The sequence below is a fragment of the Balaenoptera musculus genome, chromosome 15 (assembly GCF_009873245.2).
Source record: "Balaenoptera musculus isolate JJ_BM4_2016_0621 chromosome 15, mBalMus1.pri.v3, whole genome shotgun sequence".
NCBI lineage: Eukaryota > Metazoa > Chordata > Mammalia > Artiodactyla > Balaenopteridae > Balaenoptera > Balaenoptera musculus.
The window spans coordinates 23,607,185-23,628,435 of record NC_045799.1 but is presented as its reverse complement, the minus strand read 5'-3'; the positions used below and the strand labels follow the sequence as shown (position 1 = coordinate 23,628,435).

The following is a 21,251-nucleotide window of genomic DNA, read 5'->3' as shown; positions in this document are numbered from 1 at the left end:
TCTCTTGTTGCGGAGCACGGGCTCTAGGCACACGGGTTTCGGTAGTTGTGGCTCACGGGCTCTAAGAGCGCAGGCTCAGTAGTTGTGGCGCATGGACCTAGTTGCTCTGTGGCATGTGGGATCTTCCCGGGCCAGGGATCGAACCCATGACCCCTGCACTGGCAGGCGGATTCTTAACCACTGCACCACCAGAGAAGCCCAGCCAGTTTTCCTTTTAATAGATGTACAACATTCCATTGTATAGATGGCCATAATTCATTTAACTAGCCCTCTGTTTTGATGGACATTTTAGCTGCAGAAATTACAAAACTATATTGTTCATCCTTACAGGTAATTTGGCAGACTTTGGGGGATGTATCTGTCGGATAAGTTACTGGCAATGGGGACTGCTGGGTTGCAGGTCATTTGCATTTTGTAGATAGCGCCAAGTTGCCTCTAGAAAAGATTTTCCAATTTATGCTTCTACCAACAGTGTATAAGCATCTTTTTTCCCTCATCCCTGAAGACACTGGGTATTTTACCTTGAAATTTTTAGTCTGAGAATTGAAAAATTGTTATTTTGATTTGCATTTCCTTTAATTTAGGGTGAGGTTATGTGGATTATATAATATCACATGCTTATTAGACCTTTACATTATTCCCCGCCCCCCCCCCAACCTCCCCCTTCCCTGGGAACCTGCCAGTTCTTACACTTTGCCCATTTTTTTTTTTTTTAAATAAATTTATTTATTTATTTTTGGCTGTGTTGGGTCTTCGTTGCTGCACGCGGGCTTTCTCTAGTTGCGGCGAGCGGGGACTGCTCTTTGTAGTGGTGTGCGGGCTTCTCATTGCGGTGGCTTCCCTTGTTGCGGAGCACAGGCTCTAGGCGCGCAGGCTTCAGTAGTTGTAGCACGCGGGCTCAGTAGTTGTGGCTCGCGGGCTCTAGAGCACAGGCTCAGTAGTTGTGGTGCACAGGCTCAGTTCCTCCATGGCATGTGGGATATTCCTGGACCAGGGATCGAACCTGTGTCCCCTGCATTGGCAGGTAGATTCTTAACCACAGCGCCACCAGGGAAGCCCATACGCTTTGCGCGTAAGTGAGTTGTTTAACTTTTTTCGTTCTTGGTTTGTATGCACTCTTTGTTAATAAAGGAAGTTAGCCCTTTGGTCATATGTGTTGCAGTTATTTTCTCCCAGTTTGTTGTTTGTGAAAGTGCCCTTTAAACTGTATTACACAGTGTACATTTAAAGTTTTCATTGTCATTGATGCAGGGGCATTGACTGCCTATACTGTATTTAAGGAAATAAACTGGGCTCTCTGTCTCCTGTGTAGCAGTGAGCTCACATTGTAGGAAAAGTTGTTTAAAAAAAAAATTTTTTTTTTGCCATGCTTCGTGGCTTGCGAAATCTTAGTTCCCTACAGGGATCGAACCCATGCCCCATGCAGTGGAAGCGTGGAGTCCTAACCACTGGACCACCAGGGAATTCCCTGTAGGGAAATTTGAATGTAAAGGAGTAGTTTGAAGTCCTGCCAAGGTCTTTAAGTGGAATCATTTGTGAATACAGATTGCATCAGATTTTTTCTCATAGTTTTTCTGGATGTCCATACTAAACATATTTCCTTTTCCTATTCTGGAAGCTAGAGCTTTTTGGTAGAAAAAAACAGGCCCTGAAGAATGGGTAAGTTAAAAGCTACAGAATCTTAGCTCTCCTGCCTCTTGAGAAAAATTTGTGTTTAAAACTAAATGTGAAGCAACGAAGACCCAATGCAGCCATAAATAAATAAATAAAATAAATTAAAAAATTTTTTTTAAAAACCCCTAAATGTTAGAAGTAAAAACGTACTTCTTTTTTTTTTTTTTTTAAATTAATGAATTAATTTATTTTTTTTATTTTTGGCTGTGTTGGGTCTTCGTGTCTGTGTAAGGGCTTTCTCCAGTTGTGGCAAGTGGGGGCCACTCTTCATTGCGGTGCGCGGGCCCCTCACCATCGCAGCTCTCTTGTTGCGGGGCGCAGGCTCCAGATGCGCAGGCTCAGTAGGTGTGGCTCACGGGCCCAGCCGCTCCGCGGCATGTGGGATCTTCCCGGACCGGGGCACGAACCCGTGTGCCCTGCATTGGCAGGCGGATTCCCAACCACTGCGCCACCAGGGAAGCCCCTAAAAACGTACTTCTTATGTAATCTTTTAAATTCCTGCTTCTGTCTTGAACTCTTTTTTATTCTTTAGTAGATTTGTCAAATTAAATTGAGACTTTGCGGTGATTGTCCCTCACCTTGCCCTTTGTTAGAGCTCCTTCATCTCTTCTCAGATTTGTGTTCGTCTTCCTGGGTGGACTGGAGCTGCGACTGAGTTGGATTTCTGATTCCTGATTTCCAGCACAGTGCCTTACTGACAGTGCTCACTAATGGTTTGTTGAATGAATTAATGTGAAATTTAAAAACAAACTCTGCCATCCCCAGAGGAGTGGAGGGAAGATTTGGGCATGGGTCATAAAAGCCAGATTAGTCCTTAGTCTTGTTCTGTGTGATAACAGATAGTGAAGCTTCAAATAAGTGGCTCAGGGACTTCCCTGGTGGCGCAGTGGTTAAGAATCCACCTGCCAATGCAGGGGACACGGGTTCGATCCCTGGTCCGGGAAGATCCCACATGCCGTGGAGCAACTAAGCCTGTGCACCACAGCTACTGAGCCTGCGCTCTGGAGCCAGCATGCCACAACTACTGAGCCTGCGTCCCGAAACTACTGAAGCCCGTGTGCCTAACATGCTCTGCAACAAGCGAAGCCATCGCAATGAGAAGAGTAGAACCCGCGCACCGCAACAAAGAGTAGCCCCCCGCTCGCTGCACAACGCAACCATAAATAAATAAATAAAACAAATAAGTGGGTCAGAGTTACAGTGAAACAGGTTTCAGTTCATGATAAGGAAAACCTTCGACAATTCAGCCTCAAGAGGAATTGGTTTTCTTGAGCCATTAAGAATAATTTGCTCATTTTCATTCACTGCCTTGTTCCCACACTCCTGTATTTAGTGGAAGGCATCCTAGGGAAGTTGTGTGGTAAAAGAATTAATTCAGAAATCAAGCAGACCTGGGCTTTTGTTCTGGGGCTGGTCACTTAGCACCTGAACCTTAGCCCAATTACTTTAAACCTAATTTCTTCATTTGTGATAACAGATTTATTAGTAGCTACAAACTATGTAGTCCTTACTTTGTACCAGTGTTCCTTAAATGGATTATCTCATTTAGTTTTCACACTCACTGCCTGGAGATAGGTACTATTATCACCATCCCTATTTTAGGGAGGGGAAACAAATTCAGAGGGATTAAGTAATTTACCCAGATTCATTCAGCTAATAAAGGGTGGGGCTGAGGATTAAAGGCCAAGCATTTAATCCTATTACATTACACTATATTACATGACATCTATAAAAGGGAGCTGTCTCCCTGCATGAAGTCTGATAAATACTAGCTGCTCTGGTGAGTTTTCTTTTTAATTAAAAAAATTTTATTTATTTATTTATTTATTTTTGGCTGCATTGGGTCTTCGTTGCTTCACGCAGGCTTTTCTCTAGTTGTGGTGAGCAGGGGCTACTCTTCATTGCAGTGCGCGGGCTTCTCATTGCGGTGGCTTCTCTTGTTGTGGAGCACGGGCTCTAGGTGCATGGGCTTCAGTAGTTGTGGCACAGGGGCTCAGTAGTTGTGGTGCATGGGCTTAGTTGCTCCGCAGCATGTGGGATCTTCCCGGACCAGGGCTCTAACCCGCGTCCCCTGCATTGGCAGGCGGGTTCCTAACCACTGCGCCACCAGGGAAGCCCTACTCTGGTGAGTTTTCAGTGCCACTCTGTCTTTATTCTTGTCTGGCTTCACCTTTTCATATAATCTGAGAGGCGAAACTATTGGTATACATGAAGTCAAAAATAAAAAGATAATTTGAGGTGGTGTTTCTCGTAAGTCAAAGTGAAGACTCTTCTACTGATTGGATTTACCTATGTCAGCTATCATATCTTAATTTCCTGGAGAGTGTGAAGAAGTATAGCCAGTCAAGCCTCTGACTCTCCCTTTGCTAGGGTCCATATAATCCAAATACTCTTACTTGACGTAGCTTTTCAGTTTATTAGGTTTCAGATTCCTTAGTTACATCTGTCAACCATTCCTTTCTTGGTCTGATTTGCTTTGTGCGTTCTCCAATATCAGCCCTTCAGAATGAGTTGTTTAATGTAATGGATAGCTCATCCTTTACATTACATATATTTTTTCTTATGGAAAATTTCCATTATGAAAAACAATAAATTTAGGAAACTGTTTAAGAGGAAAAGATCACTTACAACCTTTTTTTTTCTGTCTTTTTTTTAAAGTGCACATGAATTTTTATTTGAGCTCAAAGGGGTGTAATTTTACATCCTGCTTTTTCATGTAATATATTGCAAGAAAGTGTGGTGGTATTACACATTAGATATGAGAACCCACTTTTTTTTTTTCCCCATTTTTAATTTTTTTGGCCACACTGCACGGCTTGCGGGATCTTCGTTTGAACCCGGACCCAGGGCAGTGAAAGAAAGCTCTGAGTCCTAACAACTGGATGGCCAGGGAATTCCCATGAGGTCCCACTCTTGTGATTATTCCTCATTCATCCATTGCAAAGTTTGCCCTCCTGGTATGAGGCAGATACTGCCCTGGCAGTGCAGGCTGTTGGGTTCCAAAGTTCAGTGGGAGAGAATTTACTCAGGGATAGCCTTGCTCTATGGAGGTCGCCTGCTCAAGTGCCCCGAGAACTCAGAGTGGCTACATCTCCATCAGAACCACCACTAGCCCCTAAAAATAAATTTTACTCATATAGAAAATGACCATCAATTCCAGTACCAAAAAGCTCGATAAAGAATTGGGAAAATATATCAATAAATTGTCAGAATGTACTCAAGAATGGGTAGAAATATAAATAAATCAAAAAATATATAAATAGATCAAAGAATGAATAAATAGATCTTTCTTGTCCAGCCTTCCAAAAGTAGGGCCAGAAATCAGCATTCAGCTTTTGTTCGCTTCCTTTGTAGCACTTAAAATTCATAGCAGTTACAGCTTGCAGTTAAGTCATTTGTCTGTTTACTGGCTACATTTCTGTTTTACCCCAGTAGACTGGAGGCTTCATGAGGCCAGGAACTGCGTCTCTTTTGGTCTTGACGATTGTTTTCCTAAATAATCTCTCAGCAGGTATTTGTTGCATACTTCAGCAAATGATTAAATTTAGTTCTGAGAGTGATTGTTTTTTTGGTGTTCTGAGAGGTGCCCCTTATAGGTGAATTCTTGGTAAGCAGTGTTGAGGGAGGGTCTCTTTACAGTTCCAGAGACTACAGGATGCTGCATAATAGAGAAGGAGGAACCAGTGGAGGACACACCTGTGTTAGGATGAGGGCAGGAGTAAAGGAGGACGCTGACAGGGTTTCCTGGAGCTTTGTGTTTTGAATAATGCCTGTTTGTCTTTTCTGTGTAGTGAGTGTTACTCCACTCTGGGCAGACTTTGCCTAAGTTTCATAAATATTTAATTGGCTTTTTCAGGAGAATAAAGGCAGCCCCCGTTGATGACTGAAAATGACAAAGCATCCACCTAACAGACGAGGAATCAGCTTTGAAGTGGGAGCCCAGTTGGAAGCCCGGGACCGATTAAAAAACTGGTACTTTTACATTTTTCTGTTAATTAAATCCCTTCAGTAAAGGACTTTTGCCAGCACTGATAAAGAGGGGTAGCCTGGGCTTTTCTGTAGTGTTTTCCTGCTCCCTGACTCTTGGAAGGTGGAAGGAGACTTAAGTCTAGAGCTGTCCTTTGTCTTTGGTGCCGGGATCCCTGTGTTAAGGGGACCATCCTGTTATATTTGTTTCCCTTCTCTGCCTGTTCATCTGAAGGAGTTATGGGAAGAAGAAGCAGGAGTGGCTGTAGGGAAGGGAAGATTAATAGTGGCAGCTTTCTTGCTCTTGGCTGCCTGTCTGAAAGATCAGGGATGGAAGAATGAAGAAAAGGGGTTAGATTGGAACAGCTTGTGTGTTGTGAACAACTCCTCCTGTTTTCTGGGTGTATTGTTGTACAGTTGAAACTCAGTCATCATATTTTAGGGATGATTAGATTCAGAGGCTGAGAGGTTGTAGTCCCGACTCTGTCATTGACTTGTGACCTCTGGCTGGTAATTAACCACTTTGAGCATCCGCTTCCTCTATAAATGTGAGTACTAGTAATATTGACCTCACAGACTTTTTTCTGAGAATCAAATAATAGGATATGTTGGAAAAGGCCTTATAAACTGTAAAATGATGGTTGTTGTTGAGGATATCCTAGAATTTAGTCATTAGTTAATGCTTAAGGTGAAAGTGGGAGTTTCAGAACTCAAACCTTTCTGTGAATTTTTTTTTTTTTTTTTTTTTAAGTGGGAGCTCTCTATGTTGTCTTCCCTAAGTATATTTCCTAGAAATCCCTCCATATCAACACTTAAGACCTTTCTCTTTATTCTATTATTTTATTTATTTATTTATTTATTTATTTTTGGCTGTGTTGGGTCTTCGTTTCTGTGCGAGGGCTTTCTCCAGCTGTGGCAAGTGGGGGCCACTCTTCATCGCGGTGCGCGGGCCTCTCACCATCGCGGCCTCTCTTGTTGCGAAGCACAGGCTCCAGACGCGCAGGCTCAGTAGTTGTGGCTCACGGGCCTAGCTGCTCCGCGGCATGTGGGATCCTCCCAGACCAGGGCTCGAACCCGTGTCCTCTGCATTGGCAGGCAGATTCTCAACCACTGCGCCACCAGGGAAGCCCCTTTCTGTGAATTTTCATAAGGAAGAGTATAGTGCTCTTGAAGGTTATCTTAAAATAGGCTGACCAGCTCCTGGGGTGTAGGAAGAGAAGATGGGAAGGGAAGCAGGGGAAATGCCTGGGGTAGAAAGTGTCTCTGCTGCCTTTTGGGGCTGGGAGATTTGATATAAAAATTAGAGACACTTTGAACACCTAGTTGTTTTTAGGCTGTTTGTATTTCTATAATTATTTCCCTTTTTTGGTTTCCCTCAGTATTTTTTCAAGGCAGCTTAATCAAGAGAAAGAATTCTTTTTAAATTTGGGGGAAAAAAAAAAAATATAGAAAAAGTTTAAAAGTACAGCTAACTATAAAATAATCTGTGTACTTATCACTCAGAATTACTGAATATTAACACTTTTATTTTACTTATATTTTAAAAAATAAAGGACATAAAACATTTCTGGTATAATGGAAGTACCTTTTATACCCTTCCCAATTCAGTTCCCCTCCTGCATTCCTTAGAGGCAGCAAGCGTCCTGTAGTTAGTTCTGTCCTTTCTGTCCATGTTTTACATTTTTACTGTATGTATCCATAAATAATACTAGTTAGCATCACTTTGGGTATTTTAAAAAAATTCCTATAAGTGTTCTCATTGTTCCTCTCCTGTATTTCATGTTTTTGTGATTTACCCATAGTGATATGACATATTCATCCTAATTTCTTATTTATTTATTTATTTTTGGCTGCATTGGGTCTTCATTGCTGCATGCGGGCTTTCTCTAGTTGTGGAGAGGCTACTCTTCACTGCGGTGCGTGGGCTTCTCATTGCAGTGGCTTCTCTTGTTGTGGAGCATGGGCTCTAGGCGTTTGGGCTCAGTAGTTGTGGCTCGCGGGCTCTAGAGTGCAGGCTCAGTAGTTGTGGTGCATGGGCTTAGTTGCTCCGCGGCATGTGGGATCTTCCCGGACCAGGGCTCAAACCTGTGTCCCCTGAATTGGCAGGTGGATTCTTAACCACTGCACCACCAGGGAGGTCCTGTGTGCAAGTTTCTATGTGGACATAACTTTTCAACTCATTTGGGTAAATACTAAAGAGTGTGATTACTGGATCATATGGTAAGAGTATGTTTAATTCTGCAAGAAACTACCAAATTGTCTTTCAAAGTGGCTGTACCATTTGGCATTTCTGCCACCTAGGAATGAGAGTTCCTGTTGTTCCACATCCTTGCCAGTATTTGGTGTTGTCAGTGTTTTGGGTTTTGGCCATTAAAATAGGTATATAGTGGTATCTCATTGTTATTTGAATTTGTGATTCTCTATTGAAATATGTCAAATATATTTTCATATACTTATTTGCCATCTGTATATTTCTTTGGTGAGGTGTCTGTCAAGGTCTTTCGTCCATCTTTTAATTGGTTGGTTGTTGCTTTTCTTTTTTTGTTGGTTGTATTCTTATTGTTGAGTTTTAAGAGTTCTTCGTATATTTTGGATAACAGTTCTTTATCAGATGTTTCTTTTGTAAGTATATGGGATTTAAGGCCATGAGACTGGATGAGCTTTCTAGGGCTGCACTGTCCAGAAAAGTAGCCACTAGCCACAAGTAGCTATTTACATAAAATTAATTCAGTTCCTTAGTCACCCTAGGCACATATCCAGCACTCAGTGGCTAGTGGCTACCGTATTGGAGAATGAAGACATAGAAAATTTCCACTGAGAAGGTTCCATTGGACAGTGCTGATTTAGGGAGTCAATATAGATAAAAAGGAGGATTGACCCCTGGTGCCTTCCAGTGTCTAGATGTTAGCAGATGAAGAGGAACCAGCAAAAGAAACTGGGAAGGAGTGACCGTTGAGGCAGGAGGAAATCCATGGAGGTGTTTAGAGCAGCGATCCCCAACCTTTTTGGCACCAGGGACTGGTTTCGCGGAAGACAATTTTTCCACAGACCCGGGTGGGGGAGGGGGCAATGGTTCAGGTGGTAATGGGAGCAATGGGGAGCGGCAGATAAAGCTTCGCTCGCCAGTCTGCCACTCATCTCCTGCTGTGCAGCCCGGTTCCTAACAGGCTGTGGATGGTAACGGGGTCGGGGAGGGGTGGGGGGGACATGACCCCTGCTCTAGAGGACAAGTGGAAAAGGTGTTTCAAGAAGCAGGGAGTAATCACTTCAATCTTGTGATGCTGGTAGGTCACATAAAATGAGGATTGAGTGACTGTTGACTTGGTTACATCAAGGTTGTGGATGACCTTGACAAGAATTGTTTTAATGGAGCAGTGGGGACCAAAACCCTAATTGGCATGGGTTCAAGGAAAACAGGAGAGAAGGAACTGTGGTGTGATGCAAAGTGGGAGGAATTGGCCATTGATAGGAGCAGATAGTTCATTTATTATGAGGGGAAGAGGGAAACTGGGTATATAGGTAGAGATGAAGGTTTACTTGTAGAGTTGGTGATGGGAGCATGTGTTTTTTTGTATTTTTAAATTGAGGTATAATTTACAAACAGTAAAATCCACTCTTTTCAGCGTACAGTTCCATGAAGTTTGCCAAACTCATACAGTCATTCATGCATGCACCACCATAATCAAAATGTAGCATTTTTATCACCCCACAAAACTGACTTGTGTTCCTTTGTAGTCAACCTCTCCTGCAGCCTCCAGCCCTTGTCACCTACTGATACGTCCTCTGTCCATATAGTTTTGCCTTTTCCAGAATGTCGTATAAATGGAGTCATACAATATGTAGCCTTTTAAGTTTGGCTTCTTTCACTTACAATGCATTTGAGATTCATCCATATTTTTGTATGAATCAGTAGTTCCTTTTATTGCTGAGTAGAATTAAATTGTATGGATGTATAGTTTATCTATTTACCTGTTTGAAGAAATGAATTGTTTCCAGTTTTTGGTGAATATGAATGAACATGAATACAGGTTTTGCGAGAAAGTAAGTTTTCATTTCTCTTGGATAAATATCAAGGTGTGATTGCTGGGTCATAGGTTAAGTGTGTGTTTGACTTGATGAGAAACTGCTGAACTGTTTTCCAGTGTGGCTATTCCATTTTGCATTTCCACCAGCAATGTATGAGAGTCCCAGTTGCTCTGTATCTTTGCCAGCCCTTAGGGATTCTTTTCTTTCCCTCTTTTTTTAGTTTTTATTTTTAAAATTGAGATATAATTTACATACCATTCACTCTTTCAAAGCATACAAATCAGTGGTTTTTAGTATATTCACAAAGTTGTACAACCATCACCACTCTCTGATTCCAGAACATTTTCATCACCCCAAAAAGAAACCTCATATCTATTAGCAATCACTTCCCTTAGTTCTCTCCAGCCCTAGGCAACCACTAATATACTTTTTGTCTCTGTAGATTTGCCTATTCTGGGCATTTCATAGAAACCAAATCAAATAATACGTGTTCCTTTGTGACTAGCTTCTTTCGCTTAACATGGTATTTTCAACATTCATTTGTGTTATAGCATGTATCAACATTCTTTATCATGGATGAATAATATTCCATTATATGGATATACCATATTTTGTTTATCCATTCATCATTTGATAAATATTTGTATCATTTTCACTTTTTGGATATTGTGAATAATGCTGTTATGAGCATTTGTGTATGAGTTTTAGTGTGGACCTATGTTTTCATATCTCTTGGATATCTACCTAAGAGTGAAATTGATGGGTCATATGGTAATTAGCCTGTTTAAGCTTATGAGGAACTGCAAACTGTTTTCCACAGCAGCTGTACCATTTTACATTCCCACCAGCAGTGGGAATTCTTTTTTGATTGTTTTTATTTTTTAAGTGAAATAAGTAAAATCTTCAGCTGAGATCTTGGTCTTGGGTTTGAGGAAAGAAGATAAGGTATGCAATACCATTTAGGAGAGTGAAAAGGGATAGGATGTGAGAAATGTGGTAGGATCGCTGGTGCCATCAAGTGCCATTAAGGTCCACTGGAAGTTGGTGGTCATGAAGTTTTTCCAATAAGCTTCAATAAGCTTTTTACTTTAGAATAGTTTTAGATTTACAGAAAAATTCCAAAGAAAATACAGAGAGTTCCCATCTGTATGTACACCCAGTATTTTTATTTTTCTTTCTTCCTTCCTTCCTTCCTTTCTTTCTTTCTGCATTGGGTCTTTGTTGCTGCATGCGGGCTTTTCTCTAGTTGCAGCGAGTGGGGGCTACTCTTCGTTGCGGTGCGTGGGCTTCTCATTGCAGTGGCTTCTCTTGTTGCGGAGCACGGGCTCTAGGCGCACGGGCTTCAGTAGTTGTGGCACGCGGGCTCAGTAGCTGTGGCTCGCGGGCTCTAGGGCACAGGCTCAGTAGTTGTGGCGCACGGGCTTAGTTGCTTCACGGCATGTGGGATCTTCCCAGACCAGGGCTCGAACCCGTGTCCCCTGCATTGGCAGGCGGATTCTTAACCACTGCACCACCAGGGAAGTCCTGTATTAGTTTTTAGATTTTCCTTGTTTTTGATGATTTTATTTATATCAGTATGGACTCAGACATTTATTTTAGACTTTGGGTATAATCCAGTACTACTTTATTTATTTTGTTGCTCCTGTTTTTATATTGGGAGCTCTTTCATTTGGCTCTTTTGTCCTTTTGTTGTACTCCCATCATAATTTTGTGTTTAACACTTCCTTATTTCTGGCACTACAAAATATCCCAGGCTCATCTTGTGTATATTTCCTGCCCTAGTCTGAGAATCAGCTGTTTCTCCAAAGAGCCTTGGTTTCTTTTATTGGAAAATGGTGTTAGATGCTGAGATCTGGGTTCTAGGTATGTCCCTTGCTACCGAGGGGTCGCTGCTTCTAGGTTCTGGATGATGATGATTTTGAGTAAAAGATAAAAACAGACAAGTTATACAGAACCCAACAGGCAAAACCTTTAGAGGCCCCTTGGAGCCTCCTTGGCTCCTCTCTTCCACTCCATCACCTAGGCCATCAGCTCATCCTGTCAGATCCACCTGCAGAATCTGTCCTGACTCCGACACTGGCTGCCACCTTCACCCTACTACTGTGGCCCAGGCTCCCATTGTGGATCTTGTGAACCTCGGCAGTAGCTGCCTAACTGGTCTCCTGCGTCCTTCTGGACTCCTCCTCCTCCTCAGGTTCTTTTCCACTCAGCAGCCAGTGGTAGGCCCTGGAATTTTAAAAAAACTTTTTTGATAATGATTTTTATGGCAGTTTACAGTTGTAAGACATTGAATTAAGAAGAGAGAAAAGATGCTACTCCTTAAAAATGTTTATTTTTTATTTTTTTAAATATTTCTTTCTTTAGGCTGTGCCGGGTCTTAGTTGTGTCGCGTGAGATCTTAGTTTTGGCATGCATGCGGAATCTAGTTCCCTGACCAGGGATCGAACCCAGGCCCCCCGCATTGGGAGCCTGGAGTCTTACCCACTGGGCCACCAGGGAAGTCCCCAAAATGTTTATTTTTTAAAGAACTTTCATAGAGCTATAATTTATATTAGAGTACACATATTTTATGTGTGTAGCTTGATGAACTTTTATACATGGATATACCCGTGTAATCACCCAGATTAAGAAACAGACATTCTGGGCACCTCAGAAGACCTTTTTTCCCATACCCAGTCACACAGCCCCCCTCACCCCCAGGGGGACCACTATTTGTGGCCATGCATTTAAAGTGAGACCCATCAGGGACTTCTCTGGTGGTCCAGCGGTTAAGACTCTGCGCTTCCAATGCAGGGGGCTTGGGTTCCATCCCTGGTTGGGGAACTAAGATCCCACATGCCGCATGGGGCAGCCAAAAAAAAAAAAAAAGAAAAAGAAAAATAAAGTGAGACCCATTAGCGTGTGCGTATTCTCCAGCATAATCAGCTGCCTGGGTGCAGGAGTGGAGAATGTGGGGATTCTGATTTACCTACAGTTGGGGTTTGTCCAGGCAGGTATGATGGAGGGCAAGAGGGGCCAGGGAGTTGAGGGTATATGCAAGGAAGTGAGATTAAAGGATAAGATTTCCAGGATGAGACTGAAGTGTGAGAGCAGGCAGAAGGGACAGCGTGAGCAAAAGTATTGAGGGTTCAAAGAATATGGTGTGTTCTCAGAGTCTGGAGAGGGGACAGATCAGGAGTGGTGGGAGACTGGGCTAAAAAGGAAGATTTTAAGCAGGAGAGAGACATGGTCAGATCCTTTCTAGGAACTGAAAAGTGGTGGTGTTTATTCAGTCGCCGAACATTTATTGAGTGTCTCTGTATCTGGCCCTTTGCCAGTACTGGTAGAGGGGTATAGGAGTTAACCTGGATGTACTGACTATTCAATTGTGAGAAATGGTCAGCTTAGAGAGGAGAGATGAATTCAAGACATTTCCTGAGTTAGAAGTGTCCGATGTTGATTAATGGAAGTGGTGAAGGGGTAGGAAAAGAGTTAAGGCATCCAAAACAGCACAGTTTTTCTGCAGCTTAATAGTCAGCCCTTTGTTTTACACTAAATACAATTTCCATCTCCATCCCCTCTCCACAAAGGCTGGAGATGGCTTAGAATGTTACTTTTGTGCATAGAGGTCGTTTGCTTCTGGTGTGTGCCCTGAGCCAGGAATAGAGAGGTACAGTCTGATTCTTGAAGTAAATGATTGCTGTATGTTTGCAGAAAGGCTCTGTATATAGGGAAGAATCTGGAAGCAGCCTGAATGCCCAAACCTTGGGGGAAAGTTTAGGCAAATTATGGGCTACCACCAGGTAGACCATTAGGTAGCTAACACAAAAGATACCTCTGTGGACCTGTGTTACTACAAGCATGTTTGTACGTGAAGTCAGGTTAAGAGCAGAAGGCTCTTCACTGGGTTTAGTGAGAAGATTTGGATACTGATCTTGGTTACACCTCTTCCTAGTCACTCTCTTTGAGCCTCCATTTCCAGAAATGTAAAATGGGTGCAGTGATAATAACAGTTCCTTAAGCCCTCATGGGATGGTGGTAAAGATCCTGTGAGATACCTTATGTAAAGGCAGTTTATAACCCCTAGAGTAAACTACACACATTGGTTATTAGTAGCCATGTGAGTGAATGCTGACCGGTTGGAGTAGGAAATCAGAGGGAAATTGTTATCCTTTCTGTTCCTCTTTTTCCCCCTGTAACATTTCTTCAGTTTGTATTTTTGGTGTGTATGTGGGGGGACCAAACAGATTTCTGCCAGGCACTATCTAGCTGCTCTAATTTAAGCATGTGCACAGTGCGCAGTGTTGGGCAGCTTAATTTTGCACAGAAGCAGCCAAGACTCTGAGCAGCAAGCCTTCCTGGGACTTGAGGTCATATATTGTGGACAAGCCAACGTTGTATTTCTGTGTCAGACCTGGACTGTTCTTTGCCTTTCTGGACATGCAGGTGGAGTTATTCCCTTTTATTTGGTGTGGGTTTCACTGTCCCACAGCCCTCTCGTTTCCTTGGTGGAGCTCTAGGGGAGATTGGCTTATCTGGTAGTTTAGAGTAGTGTGTCTCAAACTCAAAAAAACATAGGGACTGTTGCCTCCAACCTATGTACTATCTGTGGATCCCACTTTTAGTAGCATTGGGGCAAAATGCTACTATGTTAGTTATGTATTGCTGTGTAACAAATTTTCTCAAAATTTAGTGGCCTAAAACAACACTAAATATTACCCTTTCAGTGTGTGGATCTAGAATTCAGGAGCAGCCTGATGGAGGGTTCTAGGTCGAAGTCTTATGTTTGTCTTAAGCTGGTGCTCGTCGCTGGTAGGGAGACTTCTGGTTGCACGTGGACCTCTCCGTAAGGCATCTAAAATGTTCTCATGACACGGCACCTGGCTTCCCCCAGAATGGGGAAACCAAGAAGCAGCAGTGCTTTGTGTGTGTGTATGTGTGTTAAAATATACGTAACATAAGTTTTACCATTTTAACCATTTTAAGTGTATAGTTCAGTGACATTAAGTGCATTCATATTGTTGTATAACCATCACCATCACCCATCTCCAGAACTAGGTAGGTAGGTATGTATGTATGTATGTATGTATGTATGTATGTATTTAAAGTGTAGTTGATGTACAGTATTATATAAGTTACAGGTGTACAATATCGTGATTCACAATTTTTAAAGGTTATGGTCCATTTGTAGTTATTATAAAATATTGGCTATATTCCCTATGTTGTCAGAACTTTTTCATCTTCCCAAATGGAAACTGTACATATTAAACAGTAACTCCTCATTCTCTTCCCCCACCAGCCCCTAGCAACCACCATCCTACTTTTTGTTTCTATGAATTTGACCACTCTAAATCATGCAGTATTTGTCCTTTTGTGATTATTTCATTAGTATAATGTTTTCAAGGTTCATCTATGTTGTAGGGTATATATAAGAATTTTATACTTTTTTAAGGCTGAATAATATTACACTGTGTGAACATATCACATTTTGTTTATCCATTCATCTGTCGATGGACACTTGGATTGCTTCCACTTTTTGGCTGTTATGGATAATGCTGCTATGAACATTGATATACAGATAACTGTTTGAGTCCCTGCTTTCAATTCTTTTGGGTGTTTGCCCAGAAGTGTAGAATTGCAGCACTTTTTATGACCCAGACTTGAAGTACTCCACCATCACTTCCGCCACATTCTATTTGTTAGAAATGAGGCCACATTCAAGGGGAGGATAATTAGTCTCCACCTTTGGAGGGAAGGAGTGTCAAATTTGCAGATGTATTTTAAAACCACTACAGCTGCCTTTGGAGAGTGATCATATAATGCCAGGTTAATAGCAAACACACACACTAAAATTCTTTAGTAGGACTTGATTATATGGTGGTCATCTTGATCAGTGCATCTCAACCTTTTTCATGTTGTTGCTCACCTCTGATCCATTTGTGGCATCTCAGCTGGGAAGCTCTAATAAAGATGGTTTAGATTATGGAAAAGCACAATAAAACATTCCTCAAGGAGACCTTGTGGACCACCAGCTCTGTGTTCACTAACACCCAGTGGTCCATGGATTGCTATTGGGGGAACAGTCATTTAGGGCCAGCTGCCCATCTGTACAATAGGTGTGGAATCCGTAAGGTTCCTGCATAGTTCTCTACACAGAGTTGCTGTTTCTTTTCTCACCTTCAGTTTCTTGTACTTCCTTATCTTCCTTTGTTCTTCTCTTCCTCTGTACCTATGCTGATTTACTTATATTACACCCTCTCCCAGAAACACTCTTCAGCCTCACTGCCTCCTTCATCACCTGGAAAATGCCTATTCATCTTTCAGGATTGAGTCAACTGTCTCCTTTTCACTAGTTGACTTGGCCCTCTTTCCTCAGCCTCCTTCCTCTCCCCCTCTGCCTTAGAACTAGCCTTTTGCTCCTTGGTACCCTATTCTATCTTAAGTAGTCTTCTGTAGTTGCACCTGTGATGCTTTATTACAATTATTTGTGTGTATAGTTATACATTTATTCCTCCTGAGGATACTGCAGTAAGAGATAGATGTCTTTAGGGGTGTCTATAATATCCTGGGGAAGCAGGCCATATAAACATAAACAAGTAAACAGAGGAACAAATGAAATAATTACAGATTGGGTCGAATGTTATTTATGAAGGAAGCAAGCAGGAGACTGACACAGATTGGAAGGAGACGGGGGCTACTTGAAATAGGGATTCTGAGGCTGCAGGAGGGTAAGGCTCTTTCCTGGGAAGAGTGGGCAGGGGAAAGTGATTCAGGTGAAGTGAACAGACCAGGTATGGGAAGGCAGTATATGTCGGAGGAAATGAAAGGCCCCGTGTGCCTTGTAACATTGTCTTCCTGCCTATGTCAGCTGTTGTGATCACATGACTTTATAGATTTTGCTCTGTATTTCCAAACCCTGGTACACTTCCTGGCCCAGAGTGGGTACTCAGAAAATGTCAGGGGAGTTGATGAATTTCTCTTTCTCTAATTTTTGTCATTCTCCTTGTGTCTTTACATTTGATTGGCTACACTGCCCTTCTGTGGCTTCTTGGTTTAGTGACCAGTTATACCACTTGCTTAAGATAAGGTCACCATAGTAACCTAATTTACTATGAAGTTTAGATTATCCGACCTTTCCAAGTTGAATTTTATTTTATTTATTTATTTTTTGGCTGTGCCGCATGTCTTGCGGGATCTTAGTTCCCCAACCAGGGATTGAACCCAGGACACGGCAGTGAAAGCACCAAATCCTAACCACTAGACCACCAGGGAACTCCCCCAGGTTGAATTTTATTTTTATTTATTTATTTTAATTTATTTTTTCTGCAATTTTTTTTGGTTTTTTAAAAAAATTTTATTTTATTTATTTTTTGTTGCATTGGGTCTTCGTTGCTGTGTGTGGGCTTTCTCTAGTTGCGGCGAGCGGGGGCTGCTCTTCGTTGCGTTGCACGGGCTTCTCATTGCGGTGGCTTCTCTTGTTGCGGAGCACGGGCTCTAGAGCGCAGGCTTAGTAGTTGTGGCACACGGGCTTAGTTGCTCCGCGGCATGTGGGATCTTCCCGGACCAGGGCTTGAACCCGTGTCCTCTGCATTGGCAGGTGGATTCTTAACCACTGCGTCACCAGGGAAGTCCTTCTACCAGTGTTTCTTTATTTAATATTTAAGCAAAAGAAAATATACTGTATATTCTTATTTTCCTCTTTTGTAACACAAAAGGTATAAGATATGCATGATTTTATAGCTTGACTTTTTAAAATTTGGAAATCTTTGTCAATTCATAGTTTGTTCTCATTTTTTTTTTACAGCTGCATAATATTCTGTTTTGTGGATGTGCCAAGCAGCATATAAATCCAAGAACCATGAAGCTACTGGTTGATATCAGCCCATTAAATATTTTTCAAAACTTTTAATTTAAAAGTATTTATTTTTGCTTACACAGGTATTTTGTGACTAAATCCTTATAAAAATTAAAACCACAAGCAAAAGTCTCTTGGCCATTCCCAATCCCTCTCTCCTCCCCAGAGCTAAGTTTTGTTTCAGTTTGGTTTTTAATGTCTGCTCCTTTCTGGCTAGTATTTCCATTAGAAATGTGACTCCCAGCTGCAATGTTAGTTTGGAAACTAGAGTCTCATCAGTGGCTGTTAGTTACATGTTGAAGTTGGAAATTCTCTCTCCCCTTTTCTGTCTATACAGATTCCATTCACATCTCCTCTTTTGTTAACCTTGCTGCATCTTCTCCAGCTTCCTTCATGGTTGTTCCAGTATTTAGGTTGAACCAGATAAAATTACTATTTTTGTCAGTGAAAAGCAGTTGATTATCAGCTATTTCACGTGGTTCCACCATGTAGGTTTTTTTTTTAATGTAGTTTTTTTTTTTTCTTAATTTTATTGGAGTATAGTTGATTGACAGTGTGTTGGTTTCAGGTGTACAGCACAGTGATTCAGTTTTGCATATACATATATTCATTCTTTTTTGGATTCTTTTCTCATATAGGTTATCACAGAATATTGAGTAGAGTTCCCTGTGCTATACAGTAGGTCCTTGTTGGTTCTAGTAGGGTTTTTTTTAATAAAAATTTTTTATACAGTTTTTAAAGGTTACTTTCCATTTATAGTTATTACAGAATATTGGCTATATTCACTGTGTTGTACAGTACATCCTTGAGCCTATCTTACACCCAGTAGTTTGTGCCTCTCACTCTCCCATCCCTGTATTTCCCCTCCCCCGACCCATACCACTAGTTTGTTCTCTGTATTTGTGAGTCTGCTTCTTTTTATTATATTCACTACTTTGTTGTATTTTTTAGATTCCACATGTAAGTGGTATCATGCAGTATTTTTCTGTCTCTGACTTATTTCACTTAGCGTAATGTCCTCCAAGTCCATCCATGTTGCTGCAGATGGCAAAATTTCATTCCTTTTTTCTTTTTTTAATATATTTATTTATTTATTTATTTATTTTTGGCTGCGTTGGGTCTTCATTGCTGCACGCAGGCTTTCTCTAGTTGCGGTGAGCGGGAGCTACTCTTCGTTGCGGTGCATGGGCTTCTCGTTGCGGTGGCTTCTCTTGTTGCGGAGCACGGGCTCTAGGCATGCAGGCTTCAGTAGTTGTGGCACACAGGCTCAGTAGTTGTGGCACGCGGGCTCTAGAGTGCAGGCTCAGTAGTTGTGGCGCACAAGCTTAGCTGCTCCACAGCATGTGGGATCTTCCCGGACCAGGGCTTGAACCCGTGTCCCCTGCATTGGCAGGTGGATTCTTAACCACTGCGCCACCAGGGAAGTCCCTCGTTCCTTTTTTATGGTGAGTAGTAGTCCATTGTATATATATGTACCATATATTCTTTATCCATTCATCTGTTTTTTTTTAAATTTTTAAAAAAATATTTATTTATATATTTATTTAGGTTGCACCAGGTCTTAGTTGCAGCAGACGGGCTCCTTAGTTGTGGCATGTGAACTCTTAGTTGCAGCATGCATGTGGGGTCTAGTTCCCCGACCAGGGATCAAACCCGGGCCTCCTGCATTGGGAGTGTGGAGTATTACCCACTGTACCACCGGGGAAGTCCCTCATCTGTTTTTTTAAAAATAAATATTTTATTTATTTATTTATTTATTCCTTTTTTTGACTGCGCTGTGCGGCTTGTTGGATCTTAGTTCCCACACCAGGGATTGAACCTGGGGCATGGCATTGGAAGCGCTGAGTCTTAACCACTGGACCACCAGGGAACTCCCTCCATTCCTCTGTTGATGAACACTTACATTGCTTCCATGCCTTGGCAATTGTAAATAATGCTGCTGTGAACATTGGGGTACATGTATCTTTTTGAATTAGTGGGTTTTTTTTTGTTTTTTTTTTGTATATATACACAGTAGTGGAATCGCTGGGTCATGTGGTAGTTCCATTTTTAGTATTTTGAGAAACCTCCATACTGTTTTCCACCTTGGCTGCACCAATTTACATTCCCACCAATAGTGTACAAGGGTTCTCTTTTCTCTACATTCTCGCCAACATGTGTTATTTGTGTTCTTTTTGATGATAGCCATTCTTACAGGTGTGAGGTGATAGCTCATTGTTATTTTGATTTGCATTTCCTTGATGATTAGCCATGCTGAGCATCTTTTCATGTGCCTGTTGCCCATCTGCATTTCCTCTTTGGGAGAATGTCTATCCACAGAGTAGTTTTAAAACTTAGTTGGTGTCTGGGTCTTCTCAAGGGCAGGGGCCAGAACCACATACATTTTATAATTTCTTCCAAGACCTGGAATTGACTGGCCAGATCAAAGTCACTTAATAACGTTCTGTTGGCTGATGAATCTGAGCTGTCCCCAAGGCAGCTGTGCAGTTGTGAGCCACCAAGCCTTACTGGGTTGATCTCTAAGATCAACTGCTTGTCTTTTCTGTGAAATGGCAGTTGGGTTTCCCCATCCACCATGAGTGACTTGTATCCTTGTCACACTTTAGAGAAGTAGGGAGAACCACCTTCTTCTTAGGAAAACTTACTGACCCCTTGGTTATTCTTGATCCTCCTGGAGAGATTTGTGTAGTCTGCAGACAGTGGGATGCCTGTGCCCTGTGAAGTTTTTGAACAAGGGAGTAGCTTTTGGCTAGCTAAGGGCCCAGAGGTCCTTCATACTCTGAGTGTGCGCAGTGGAGTTACTAGCCTAGGATTTTGCAGTTATTTCTGTGGATCCAGAGTTACCAGACTTTTAGAAGGCACTGACCAAGTGCAAATTCAAAAGAATTTTTGTGGGGTTGTACTGAGGTGCCAACTTTTTATTTTGCCAAATGAGGATATTTAAAATAAATATCTAATTATATTTTTTATATTTAATACATGCTCATGGTACAACATTCAAAACAAACAAAAGGATATATATTGAATAAAATAAGTCTCATACTTCCTCTCCAGTTCCTTAACTATCCAGTTCCCCTCCCAAGAGGCAAACCGGGTTGCTTGATCATCCTTCCAGAGATAGCCCACGCAGTTAAAAACAGGTACGAATGTATTGGCTCTCTCCCCTCCCCCAAATGAATGGTAGTGCATTCAATACCGTTTCGCATCTTGAGTTGTTTCCCCCACCCAACTTTTCTTAGCGATCTTTAAAAATCAGTACATAGAGAGCTGCCTTATTCTTTTTAATGGCTGCATAATATTAGTAAGGATTAAAAACAATTACCATTGTTTTAATTTCAAAAGTATATTTAAGCACCAAAAAGTTAGAAAGAATGTGATCTTAGTATAAAGGAAAGTTCTATAAATTAAATAAATTTAGTTCTGTGAAAAATTAATTCTGCGCGTTGGTCCAAAGACCTGTTTGAAAACTATTGCTAGAGATAGTAAACCACTAAAGAAAGGGCTTTGAATAGGAGTGAGTTAGGGAGGCTTACTAGTCTCTGGTAGGCTGACTGAATGAGAGGGCAAGAGGAATGCAGTTGAGATATCCATATCCTTCTCCTCATTTTATAGAGAGGAATAGACTTAGGGAAACCTCTTTTATGTCCTACCATTGTACTGTACTACTCAGTTCACGAGATCCTACAATTAGCTAGTCTGTTGTCAGGATAGCTTATATTTATAACAGCTGTGTGTAAGTTGGATTGGAGTA

At 41.7% G+C, this 21,251-nt stretch overlaps 1 protein-coding gene across 5 annotated transcripts in view; it reads left to right on the top strand.

Moving 5' to 3' along the window:
• PHF20 (PHD finger protein 20) overlaps positions 1-21,251 on the top strand; it is a 138,386-nt gene that overhangs the window by 17,595 nt on the left and 99,540 nt on the right. For 4 of the 5 annotated variants that reach the window (XM_036824328.1, XM_036824327.1, XM_036824323.1 and 1 more), the window contains one exon: positions 5,531-5,646. In XM_036824328.1, the coding sequence (XP_036680223.1) occupies positions 5,564-5,646 (83 nt within the window). In that variant the 5' untranslated portion in view covers positions 5,531-5,563. Of the gene's footprint in view, positions 1-2,288; positions 2,388-5,530; positions 5,647-21,251 lie in introns of all 5 variants that reach the window. The other variant, XM_036824325.1, reaches the window with a different exon arrangement.